This window comes from Euphorbia lathyris, chromosome 9 (genome assembly GCF_963576675.1).
Source record: "Euphorbia lathyris chromosome 9, ddEupLath1.1, whole genome shotgun sequence".
In the NCBI taxonomy this organism is placed as follows: Eukaryota; Viridiplantae; Streptophyta; class Magnoliopsida; order Malpighiales; family Euphorbiaceae; genus Euphorbia; species Euphorbia lathyris.
Window position 1 is genome coordinate 30150791 of NC_088918.1, and position 14262 is coordinate 30165052.

A 14262-nucleotide genomic window follows, 5' to 3' on the forward strand; every position below is an offset into this window, starting at 1 on the left:
TATACCGAGAGAAATCGTCTACAATGACCAAGGAAAATCTCTTACCACCTAAGCTCAGCGGCTGGACTGGTCCGAAAAGATCCAAGTGTAGTAATTCCAATGGGCGCTTGGTTGAGACTACATTTTTACTTTGAAAAGACTTTTTAGTTTGTTTACGCTGACTATCATTAGTGATGGGGGGGATCCCATTTCTGCAATAAGCAGTTTGATACGTTGCTCCAAAAGTATGGCGTAGCCCATAGGGTCGCAACACCTTACCATCCTCAGACAAGTGGTCAGGTAGAAGTGTCAAACAGAGAGCTAAAACGTATTCTTGAGAAAACGGTGGGGAATGCTAGAAAAGATTGGAGTCTTAAACTGGACGATGCTCTGTGGGCATACCGGACAGCATTCAAGACTCCCATAGGAATGTCCCCCTACCGTTTAGTTTTCGGGAAATCTTGTCATTTGCCTGTTGAATTAGAGCACAAAGCTTATTGGGCGCTGAAATTTCTAAACTTTGACCCTAAACTTTCAGGTGACCTACGGTTAACACAACTACATGAACTGGATCAGTTCTTGATGCACATCCCTCCGGTATGGTTGAGATTATGTTGAATGATGGAACCACCCAGAAAGTAAATGGACATCGACTCAAACTTTATCTCGGTAAAGACACTTCGGGTGTCCAAATCCTCCGTCTTCAAGATGATCAGTAAGTTGTCTTCTCCACCCTAACTCTTTACACTTGTTCTTTATGATTTGTGATGCAATGTTGGAACTTATTGCATATTTTTAGTGTGAGGAGGAGGGGTAGACAAACTTACAAAAAAATTGTATAATTGAGACCCCTGACTAGGGAGACTGACTCAATAGTAGGGTTTCCTCTGATAGTACCTAATCCCACTATATTACCCTTTTTGTTGTCTCCGAAACTTACATTTCCTCCTCGTTTATGCACAAGTGTGATGAACTGAGTTTCATCACCAGTCATATGCCTCGAGCATGCACTGTCAATATAACATAGCTTTAACTTCTCAGCACATCTCAGGCTCACCTGTAATTTAAACTAGTCATCTTTAGGTACCCAATTCTTTTTGGGTCCTCGTTGGTTAGCATGAACAGGTGAAGCATCATACTTTATTTTGTGATGGCATACATTTATGGTGTGGCCATCTTTACCACAATAGTCACAAAAAACTACCCTTTGAGTGTATTTCCACTTTTGGTCAGCACGATGGTGTTGAGCATACCAACACACATTTATGGTGTGTCCTCTTTTTCCACAACAGTCACACCGACTGTTCTGCTGAGTGTATCTTCTATGCTAACCAATACCTTGATACTCAGCGTTTGGATAGAACCTTTTCTTAGCCGATGTACTCAGTACCGGTTCTGTATAGATGTGATGTCCTTTCTCAGCTTCTTAGAGTCTGATTGGACTTCAGAGACAAACCCGTGCATGATTTTCAAGTTTTCATCTTGCCTGGTATTGTCCTGGAGCAGATGTCAGAGGTCACTGAGTTTGACCTCTTCAATCTCATCACATCGCCTGCTGAGTGCTCTTATTTTCTTATTACACTTTTTGGTCAGTGTATAGAGATCACTCAGGGCATTAACCATTTCATTTCTGAGCAGAAGAAGAGATGTTACCTCATTGGAGTGTTCCTCTTGGTCAGATTCATCTGAGAGGTCAGCTTGCTCAGATCGGCAGTGGTCAGCAGATTCGTCAGCCATGAAACATATGTTTGCTGACTCAGTGGCATCAGCTTCTGATGAGGTTGACTCATCACTATCACTCCATGTTGCCAGCATTGCTTTTCTGCTACCTTTCTTTTCTTTCTTCAGAGTGGGACAGCTTGATTTAATGTGCCCAGTTTGATGGCATTCAAAGCAAGTGACAGGCTTCGAGCTGTCCTTCTTGTATCTGCTGTCGCTGGACTCAGCTTTGTATTTATCGATTCTTTTGAATGGCCTTTTGCTGTTCTTGTCATTCTTTCTAAACAGCATCTTCATCTTTCTGGTGAACATGGCCATCTCCTCATCATCTGATGAGTCAACTTCCATTGAGTCAGCTTTCATGACAAGAGATTCTTGCTTCTTGTCCTCAGACTTTTCTTTAGCCTCAAAATTCTTCATGGAGATCTCGTGGGTCAGCAGATATCCAATCAGCTCATCATATTTGTACATGGTCAGGTCTTGAGCTTCTTCCACAGCTGTCTTCTTAGCTTGCCAGCTCTTGGGGAGACTTCTCAAGATTTTCTTCACCTGTTCTTCTTCTGTGAAGTTCTTGCCGAGTCTCTTAAGCTCATTTATGATGTTGGTGAACCTTAAGTTCATCTCAGAGATGTCTTCATTTTCGTTCATCTTAAACAGCTCGTATAGTCTCATGTGTTGATTCACCTTGGACTCCTTGACCTTGCTGGTTCCTTCATAGGTCACTTCTAGCGTCTTCCAGATTTCCTGTGCTGACTCACAACTTGAAATTTTGTTGTACTCTACAGCATCTAACGCACAGTGAAACATATTGATAGCCGAAGCATTATTTTGCAATTTTTTAAGGTCATCCTCTGACCACTTAGACTCACTCTTGACAGACTTTACTCCGTCAATAATTTCATAAGGGACAAACGGGCCTTGGACTATAGCCAGCCATGCACTCATGTTTGTTGCCTGAATGAAATTTTTCATCCTGTTCTTCCAAAATGTATAATTTGACCCGAAGAACAAGGGAGGCCGATAATAGATAATCCCTTAGAGAGTATTTGTGTTGTTTGATTTCCTGGAAGGAAATGAGTGCTGTTCTCAGCCATTTACAGGGATCAGCTTAAGATAGTTTTATCTTGAATAGTGAGCTACTGTGCTCTGATACCACTGGTTGGTCCCGTGTAATGTTATAAGATTAGTTCCAAGGGGGGGGGGGTTAGGAACTAATGTAACTTTTTCGCTTAATTATGCTGACTAAATTTAATCCTTTAAATAACTTCACTCAGTTTCAAGTCAGCAAGGCTGAGCACGATGTAAGACAGCTTTAGTCAGAAGCTGACTAGAACTGTTTCACTTATGAGTTAGGAAATAACACTGTGGTCAGTTTCCAACTCAGCACTCAGATTACTCAGCGTTGGCTTTTACAGATTATATACTGAGTAATTTAAGCATGCAACACATACATATATATATATATATATCAAGAGAAGGGTTAGAGATTACTCAGCAGACTTATCCTGGTTCGGCCTCACCGCCTACGTCCAGTCCCCAGAATTCCTCCGGGCTTTTTCAATCCACTACTGAGCTCTTTAAAGGTAGAGCACAAACCGTTTACAAAGCAATTGAGTATGCAAGAGTACCGTCCTCTATTCGTCTACTCAATCCTACTAAGCGCTATAACCGAACACTCAGATTTTCTTTACCGCTGAGTACTAAAACCGAGTACTCAGCTTCACTCTCTCAACCTTTACAATTGATACAAGATTGTTCTCTCTAAACGAAGAACACTTTAGATGAATACAAATTCACTCTAGACTTTTACACAGAGATTGGATTTGGGTGTAAGAACTTGCTTTTTCTAATCAGACAGCTTCTCTTTTAGATCTTTTAACTTAGTGAAGATCTTGCTTGTCTTTTCTCTTTTTTTTTTAATTCGGTAAAAGATCCAAGTGATGAACTTTTCCTTTTATAGCAAAGTCTGAAGCTTCAATGATTTGAATTCGGACATATCCGTTGAATTCAAACGGTCTTCTTTCGTCATTGATAGGTCAGCATTCAGAATTTGCAGGCCAATCCTGTCATCTGAATTTAGCAGGCGTCAGGCTTGCCGATTTCGTCTTCTAGCGCCAGGTTTGTCTTCTTGCCAATCGCTTGTTGATACATGCGTCTCGAGAAGGTCTCTTGGTGTAATTTCGAGGCTGTTGAATTGTTGCAGACCTGTGTCGGGCGTTTGTCTTTTAGTCAACGGATCATTGGCGCTGTCCTGATGAACACTCAGCTTGATTGTTCGGCTTTGCCTTCAATCCTTTTCTTTATCTATGCTGAGTTACATTCTACTCAGCCTCTTCGGTCGGCTTCGCCTTTAAGTGCTATTCTGAAGAAGACTTTTCTTTTATAATGCTGAGTTTGTTTTTCACTCAGTTTCAGTGGATTATGCTGACTTCGTTCTGTCTTACTTTTAGTTCTTGTTCTCGTTAGTCAATATACTCAACATTGAACAAACACATTAGTACAATTAAACCAAAGCATTTAAATTTAATTGTCTTAATCATGAGATTAACTTAAATAATTTTGTCAAATCAAAATCTTGTGGAAAGGTGTTTCAACAAAGTTTACCAAGAAAAAGAAGCCTATAACCAATACCATACAATTCACATAGAGTGGAAAACCTCTCTATCTTATAGAGATGACAAAGGGAATACATGGAGTGTATTCTGGTTTCTTTCGCGAGGAGATGAGGGGACCAGAAATTAGCTCGTCCCAGTTCCACCGTCGGAGGGCCGAAGCCTCTTAGTGTCGGGCTGCATCCACCACTGGATCTACACACGACTTTTCTTCTTAACTCTCATGTTATATACACCAATTCATGTATTATTATTATTATTATTTATTATTATTATTATGTTTATAAAACAGGAATGTATCAATATAGGTTTAAGGTTTTTGGGGAAGTATCAATTTAGGTTTCACGTACAAAATAACATCGATGTAGGCTTAATGTTTAAAAAATAGTACCAATTTAGGCCTCGATAACGAAATGTGACACGTCATTCATATTAATCTGTTGAGTTCTGATTTCTCTCTTCACGTACAATTGACAGAACTTAAAGGAGTAATATGAATGACGTCTTATGATCCATTATTGAGGTCTAAATTTGTACTATTTTTTAAACGTTAAGTCTACATTGATGCTATTTTATACGTGAAGCCTAAATTGATATTTTTCCAAAAATCTTATTTTGATACCTTATCCATTATTATTATTATTATTATTATTATTATTATTATTATTATTATTATACCACCAAGTAAGTGATCTAGATAGTAAAGATAATGGAATTGCGAATGTAATTGTGATTAAAATATTTGGTGGAGTATTGCTTCCCGAGATCAACTATGTTCGAATCCAAATTAGGGTTCATTTGATTTGCCTGATGTTTGCTATTTTTGTTACAGTTTGTTGTTTGCTGTTGGAAAAACATAGATTCTCTGATTTTGGAGAAAAGCAACAATACTTCTCTAACCAACATGACTGGTCTTAGGCATAGATCAGAAGTGCGACCACCTAGGGTCCATGACTAAAAATGGCCCATTATATATATATACATATATATATATATATACAGTGGCGGAACCAGGACCTCGGATGATTCGGGGCTCAAATATATCAGTAAAAGAAATTTCAAAACGTAAAAAAAAAGGATAAGGTATCAAAATAGGTCTAAGGTTTTTTGGAAAGTACCAATTTAGGCTCAACATTCAAAATAGCACCAATATAGGCTTAACGTTTACAATATAATATCAATTTAGGCTTAACGTTTATAATATAGCATCAATTTAGGCCCCACGCACAAAATAGCACTAATATAGGCTTAACGTTTACAAAATAATACGAATTTAAGCTTAACGTTTACAAAATGTATCCAATTTAAACTAAACGTCACAATTAAATTAACCATATTATATTCTTTTCCTATTAACTTTATATGTTATCTTTTTATTTAGTTCTATTTTCTTATTTATTATAATACAATTATTTAGTATTCTTGTCCATTAAAACCTTACATTTGTTTTTCATCAACCATTCCATGATTCCTAAATTTCATGGCTCATGTAAAATAATATTGATACATGTCAGTGTTCGAAAGATTGTGGATATTCAATTACTTTTAGTTTGCATATATTACATGAGCAATGCAATTTATTAGTCATGGAATCATTGATGAAAAACGAATATAAGATTTTAATGGGCAAGAATACTAATTAATTGTATTATAATAAATAAGAATATACAACTAAATAAAAAGATAACATATAAAGTTAATAGAGAGAAAGAATATAATATGATTAATTTAATTATGACATTTAGCTTAAATTGTATATATTTTGTAAAACGTTAAGCTTAAATTTGTATTATTTTGTAAACGTTAAGCCTATATTGGTGCTATTTTATACGTGAGGCCTAAATTGATGCTATATAGCCTAAATTGATATTATGTTGTAAACGTTAAGCCTATATTGGTGCTATTTTGACCGTTGAGCCTAAATTGGTACTTTCCCAAAAACCTTAGGCCTATTTTGATACATTATCCAAAAAAAAATCAAAAATAACTATGCGGTTGACGATAAATTTTCAAAATCCAGCCCGTTAGGACTGGGCAATTTTTTTTAGCTTACAACGCATTAAAACTGTAAAAATGTTATCATTTTTTTTTAGAAACTAGCATTGAACTAATAGAAAATTAAACATGTTTACTTTTTTTAATGGTAAAAACGTAATAAAAATGAATATTAAATATGTCTACTTTTTTTTAATGGTAAAGACATTAAAAATGAATTCAAAAGTGTTATCAAAATAAAAATAAAGAGTCAATTTAAATTAATTAATAATGGTAACATGTTTTTATAATTATTGAAAAATAAAATAAAAATAAATAAAAACTTTTAAACAAAATGAGATCAAAGGGAATCAAACATAAGACTTCTCAAATAGAAGTAAACATGCTTAACCATCTCATCTAGCTTTAAACATTGAAATAATACTTCATATATTCAATATAATTCTATCCAAAATATTATCAGACACCATTACTAAAAATAAATTTCTCAATTCTCCGGCCGCCTGCTCGGGCTCGAACCCCCTAACCCCCCCTAGGTTCTGCCCATATATATATATATATATATATATATATATATATATATATATATATATATATATATATAGTAAATTATTATTATTATAAATGTATTAATGCAATCCAAACCTAAAAAGGACATAAATAATATGAAAATTCAGGTTTAAAATTTGTTTATCATCTATTGGAATACATTTTACCTTTTACGTACAATTGTTTGGACCGACTCTACTAACCGAACACCCTAAAAATCTCAATATTAAAATTTTAATATGAAAAGGTAAATAAGAATAGGAAATTGAATAAACAACTAACTGAATTGGAGCGATATAAAAATATCATAAATTAGCTTACCTATAATAAATTAAATCTCTCTAATTCATGCTCGTTTCTATCTTTAATTTTTAAGTTCCTAAACTTTTAAGTTTTTAATGATTAAGCTTCTTATCTTTAATTTTACATACATTGAGCTTTTTACTAATATTTTAGTTAACAAAGTCGTTAATGAGAGACTTAATGTATGTAAAATTAAAGATAAAAAAACTTAATCCTTAAAGCTATATGAGAGTTTAGGTAATGTTATCAGAACCGGACCGGACATCAAACCAGATTGGTAACTGGGTCACGGGTTACTTGGTCGGATCGGATGGCTCGGATTGGTCGAACCGGATGACGTAATAAATAAATAAATAATATTTATATATATTAAATATATATAACTAATTTAAAATTATTTTTATACATTATATATATCCAAAATAAATTATAAACAACATTTGGTTTGTTATTTTTTTTGTTAATTTGAGTCTTAAATATATGACAAATAATTAAGTTCAGAATAAATTGAAATATATCAACGTATTCTATGTCATGAGATCTTTTTAAAAATATATTATAAACTCGAAACGGACAAGTAATGAATGAGAAGTTGATGCTCAAAGTGAACGACTTAAAATGGTTTGGAAGAAGATAAAGGGAAACTAAGCATTCACATCCCACATAGGAAAGAAAGTAGAAACTTAACTAGTTTATAAGCAAATGATATTTACAAGCCTTTAACTAATTACTAGGAAAAAGGCTCTCTCATGCGTAGGGGGTGCAATCGATTCACTGTCGGGTTGGGGGTGCACCCGCATGACGTGGGCGACGCGTATACCGCACACTAATAAGGAGGTCCCTTAGCTTGACCACTTTTGCTATGTAATAAGGTAAGGGACCTTATTACGCGACGTGGGCGGTTTAAAATAAACTTAACGTAATAAGGTCCCTTAGCTTGACCACTTTTTAAGCTAAAATAAACTTAGAGATTAATAAGGGGTGTATTTATAGTCCTAAGGTTAATTGATTAATTACAAACTTAATTCAAAACTAATTTAATTATAAATAAATACCAAAAAGAATTATATTATACAATTAATTATAGTTTGATTACCTTACCAAAAAAAAATTATAGTTTGATTAAATTTAATTATCCAACTAAAATAAATTATACCAAATAATAAAGCGACGTATTAATTTAATTAATTATTTATCGAATGTAATTCTATTAATTTATAAATCAATTAATTACATTATGCAAACTAATTAATCAGTTACATATTCAATCTCTAACTCCATTAATTGATTCCCGTGATACAAAGTAACAATTAACCAATTAATTTAAGCACTAATTAATTACATTGACATTTTACTATCAATAAATTAATTAATTTCATCTCTCCAATGTCCAGTTCTATAAGCTTCAACTCAAATGTTCTATGTGCACGATCATGTGTCTGTCCTTAGTTGGCAGTGGCTCACAGTCCACAGAGTATTAGCGGTCTAAAGATACAGAGACCTTCTAGTTATTGGTATTAGTCCCTAGCCGACACCTCCTTCCTCCCCGCTCTCTCATCATTCTTAATTCATGGATCATCATATCTTCTTGTGGTAAGCGTTGATATAGTTGATTCGTGACCCATAATACTATCTAAGTTCCTTCTTTTACTACAATCAATTTAAATGAGTTACACTGTAGGAGAGGTAACCCATGAACTCATAGTTATATTCAAATTATTTGTGTTATAATCCCAACATGATACTAGTGCTGTTTTGCTTATATTCCGTCTGTAATGATCCATTTTTTTTATTATATAGTGTATTTGAATGCTAGAAAATAATTAAAAATATTATTTTTCATTTTATGTGCGTCAAAATGTGCTTTTGAGACTGTTTAGGGTATGTTTCCGGTGTAAAATTGCCTTTAGACACTACTTTTTAGTCCTTGTACCATTCTCGTTAGAGAATTTGTGATGCAAAACCTTAACATTTGTTCGTCGTATGCGTAAACAGACCAGACCAACAAAACCAGAGACCTTAAAAACCATAGATGGAAATTTTTCTAGTCGCCAAAATGTGTTATAGGTGGCGAGTGGCACCCATGCGCCGCCTTCAAGCACGACGAGCTAGACTAAGCATTTGACGTGCATGGAACGTGATCAGCTCGTTGTTGGCCTCCTATCGGCAGCCCTCGGCTACCAATTTTTCATAGTCCCCTGTTTTGCATGTTTTCTGATTTTTAGTGAGTTTTATTTAATTTGTGGACAAACATAACCTTGTATTTTTTTTTTACTGCCGGTCAGGTTCAGTGGCGGAAACTGAAGGTTGATTTTCTCAAATGCAATGTTGATTGGGCCGTATTCAACGCTGCTGCGGTTTGTGGTCTTAGGGCAATATTATTCAAGAAATTCACGAGCCAAAAATCATAAAAACACTCGCCCTTAGTTCTAATCTTCTTTGGATAATCTCTAAAAATGCAAAGCAAGTTGAATTCCAGACGGAGTAGTTGATGGCGTAAACTCCAGCAACTCTGATTTCTCAGAGTTGTCAGAGATAAATATATGATTGGACTTTAACTATAAGCTCGAGTTTTTAGTTCAAACGGTTTCATGACATGGTACTAGAGCTTCTAGGACCAAACAGTCGAGGGTTCGACTCCTGGCAACCTCATTAATGTGTTGATATAATCATTAACGACCTTGATCATTCATGTTGCATAACTACTTTAGTAATCATATGGACCTAATGACCGAATAAATTTGATCCTTAAAATTAGGTTTAACCTTAAAATTGCTTTGAATCTCAATCCTAGAATTCTAATAAACTTAGATCTAACGATAAATGATCAAAATTCATTTGTTCATTAACATCCATGTCAACACTACTTTATAAACCTGACAAATATATGATAAACCTTTTGCATTGAAATCAACATAAGAAAATTTCTACTTTGCATATGAAGTAATATATCTAAAACATGAAAGAGAAGTAATACATATATATATATATATACACACATTTAATGCCATTTGTTTTGGTACAACCGATCAAAATCTATAGTTTTTACTTAATTGATTTATTTTTCCGGTGGCAATTAATATCCCCTTCCTATATATACATACAAGTCTTGAAGCAAACATGCAATTACAAACAAAGCATTGTTTGTTTGCACATAAAATATCAAACAAGTTAACGTTTGATTTGAGTATATCAACCAAACACAACATGTCTAGTTCAAGGATTTTGATTCCTTCAATAATAATATTAGCTCTAGCCATTGCAATGGGAAGTTATGCTCCTCAAGTTGGAGCAGCTAGGGCTTTTTTTGTGTTTGGAGATTCACTTGTTGATAATGGCAACAACAACTACCTAGCCACCACTGCACGAGCCGATGCCCCGCCTTATGGCATCGACTTTCCGACTCATCAACCCACCGGACGATTCTCTAATGGCCTTAACATCCCTGATCTTATCAGTTGGGTTCATTTAATTTATGGTATTAATGTTTTTATTAATTTTGAAATAGTTTAATAATGTACATTATTTACAGGTCAATATATTGGGTCCGAGTTCTTGCTGCCATACTTGAGTCCACAACTCACTGGAAATAAGTTGCTTGTTGGTGCTAATTTTGCTTCAGCTGGAGTTGGAGTTCTTAATGACACAGGAATTCAGTTTGTAAGACTTTTTTTTTTTTTTCTCGGCTTAATACATCATCTTGTCCTCCTTAAATTTATATAGTGTCTCGAACATGTTTAAAGTAATCTATTGGAAATTCGAATTTGTTTAAAATGACGTATTGATGGTACTATTTTTCAGGTAAATGTAATAAGAATGGTTGAGCAAATTGAGTATTTCCGAGAATATCAACGGCGACTAAGTGCTCTCGTAGGAGCTCAAGGGGCCAAACGACTTGTTAACCAAGCTCTTGTCTTGATAACAGTAGGTGGCAATGATTTTGTAAATAATTACTATCTGGTACCTTACTCTGTCAGATCTAGACAGTATTCTCTCCCTGATTATGTCAAATTTGTCATTTCCGACTACAAAAAGCTTCTCATGGTAATTTCCTTTTTCTCCCAACTGTGATTTTATTCATTTTTATCTAAACTTGCTTGTTGGATTAATTTAGGGTCTGTTTGTTTTATCTACCGGTTGCTGTTGCGGTTTGCTGTTTGCTGTTTGAAATAAAAGCATGAAAAGTAGCAACCAAATACCCGTTGTGTAATATATATTTTAGGGTAAAAGACATTTTATTATCTCAACTTTTGCTTTTCTATGATGATCCTAAATTTTAAAACTGAATATAAAAGTGTTTGAACTTTGATATATGTTAATGTAAAAATCCAAACGAGTTGACCAATATGCGTAAGTACCTGTTTGACCATATGAAATTTCGTCAAATCGCACTTTTTTACTAATATTATTTACTAGTATTATGACCTCCCGTATGATTTACTGGAATTTCACGTCTGCAACCAGTATTTACACCGATAAATGGTCTTTGTATAATATACGTTATTATAGGCTTCAACCACTAAATTCTATTTGATCTATTCAAAATGTTAAGTTTTTGTTTGGTGTCGTATTATTTACTAATATTTGTTCGTTGACCTATCCAAAATGTTTGTTTTTGCTTCCTGATCTATTATTTTGTAACATTTCCTCTCTAACCTATCAAAATTAGTGAAATCTCAATCAACATATGGATAGTAAGTTTCTAGTTGAAATTTCACCAATTCTAGATAGAATAAGAGGAAATGTTACGAAATAATATGTCAGGAGGAAAAAAACGAACATTCTCAAGAGAAAATACCAACATTTTTAATAGCTAAAGGGAAAGTAGTGTTGTAATAAGCGGATAGACATGGACTTGGTACCCCAGCCGTCAAAACGTGGTTTTGGCCCTCATATCTCAAGCACATTAAGGTTGATGTGACTAATTAGATCATTGATTTTGTATTTAATTACAAAATGCAACTTGATTAATTAATAGGGTAATTAATTTATTAGTCCTTATATTTTGACAAAACACACTGTTTAGTCCCTGTATTTTCAAAAACACATGGTAAGGTCCCTAACTTTTTTCTCAATGAACTGTTTAGTCCTTCCGTCTATTTGTTAGATTTTTTACCGTTTATGACTTCATAAATGACTAAATTACCCTTTACTATTTACCTTCAAACTTTAGAAGGGGAAATTCAATTTAAAAGAAGAAGCTATTTGTATGGAGAACAAGAAAAAGAAAATACACAATGCTTACGAATTTGAACGATTAAGAAGAAAATCAAGAAGAAGAACACTCAAAGTTGATTTCAGATGCATTAAAGTTTAAAGCAGATGAAAAGAAGAACGCAAATCCAAATTGACTAACAAAATCTTCATGAGAGTTTAATGGCAGGGACTAAACAGTTCATCAAGAAAAAGGTTAGGGACTTTATCATGTGTTTTTTAAAATACAGGGACTAAACAGTGTGTTTTGTCAAAATATGGGGACTAATAAATTAATTACCCTAATTAATATATGACATTGTATATATATTTTCTTATTTCGTTCAAAACGACTCAATCTTATTTCTATAGTTCAAATTAGCTCAATTTTGAAAAACTTTACAATAGTAAAATTTACTTCTGAACCACTTAGATAAAAATATTTATATATATGAAAAAAAAAAGCGAGTTTGATTTAAAAGGGTCATACTTGGTTGTAATCCATTTTATATATATATGTTCAGTTTTAAGTTACGAGATCATATAGCAAAGTTAAAGGGTCATACTTGGTTTATACCCATAAATTTTAAGTCAAATTAATTATCAAGATATAATATATGGTTTTCTATTTTATGTTAGCAACGTGTAATTTTAGACCAATTTAGCCTAAAATGCCAAGTAAAAAATTAAATTAAATTAATAGCTAGAGTTTATAATACTTGCAAGGTATTATGTCATTAATTTCTTGAATCATAAGAATGGAATGTAATTAATAAAGTAGCATTTTATGGATGTGAACAGAAATTGTATGAGCTAGGAGCACGTAGGGTTCTAGTAACAGGAACAGGTCCACTGGGTTGTGTTCCAGCAGAATTAGCTATGAGAAGTACAAACGGAGACTGCTCAACTCAACTTCAAAAGGCTGCCTATTTATTCAACCCTCAACTCACTCAAATGATTGCTCAGCTTAATACCCATTACGTTTCAGACATCTTCATTGCTGCTAACACTGGTTTACCTCAATCTGATTTCATTACTAACCCACAAGCATATGGTAATTATAACAATTTCTTCCTATTATTATTACGGTTTTGATCACATGCACTTAATGATCATGTAGAATTTGGTTAGATCTAAGTTTATTAGAATCATAAGATGGAGATTCAAAGCATTGTAAATCTTAAATTTAATAAGCCTGTATCTAACAGTGAATTATCAATCATTAAGGTGCATATGAACATTGCTGATTATTATTATTATTATTATCGTGTTTGCAATCCAAAATTAAGATTGAGTTTGGGTGCAGGATTTACAACATCGAAGATAGCATGTTGTGGGCAAGGACCATATAATGGGCTGGGAATGTGCACACCAGCATCTAATTTATGCAAAAATAGAGACCAGTATGTGTTTTGGGATGCTTTTCATCCATCTGAAAGAGCTAACAAGTACATTGTTCAACAGATACTTAATGGTTCACCGGATTACATGTTTCCGATGAATCTTACAACCATCTTGGCTTTGGACTCCACCACTTAATTCTATTCCAACTTCACGCATGACGTAATTAAATAAACGTTTTTCTTAATATATGTTGCTGATGTTTTTGTGAGGATATTGATGGGTTATATGTGATGTCTATTGATTCAATAATGTGAAACATTTCACTTCTCCATCACTTTCAGGTTCCATAAAAGCATGAATTTTTTTTTTTTTTTTTTTTTTTTTTGTAAATTAAAGTTTAGGTAAGGACACCCACTCCCAATGTCAGGGCAAACCACAGACCTCAAAAAGGATTTAAAATCGAATTTAAAGATCACCTATCAATGAGGACTAAATTTTGATAGAATAGGAAAAGATCCAACTCTTTATCACTAGAACCAACCATGATTGGCATAAAAGCATGAAATTT

The 14262-nt window shown here is 33.8% G+C and overlaps 1 protein-coding gene across 1 annotated transcript; it reads left to right on the forward strand.

Annotated features, from left to right (window-relative positions):
- Nucleotides 1-10305: 10305 nt before the first annotated feature.
- On the forward strand, nt 10306-14022 carry LOC136206605 (GDSL esterase/lipase At5g33370-like). The gene is made up of 5 exons (XM_065997722.1): nt 10306-10614; nt 10690-10817; nt 10959-11201; nt 13152-13404; nt 13657-14022. The coding sequence occupies exons 1-5, from the start codon at nt 10365-10367 to the stop codon at nt 13887-13889; spliced, it is 1107 nt and encodes a 368-aa protein (XP_065853794.1). The 5' UTR covers nt 10306-10364; the 3' UTR covers nt 13890-14022.
- The last annotated feature ends 240 nt before the right edge of the window (nt 14023-14262 follow it).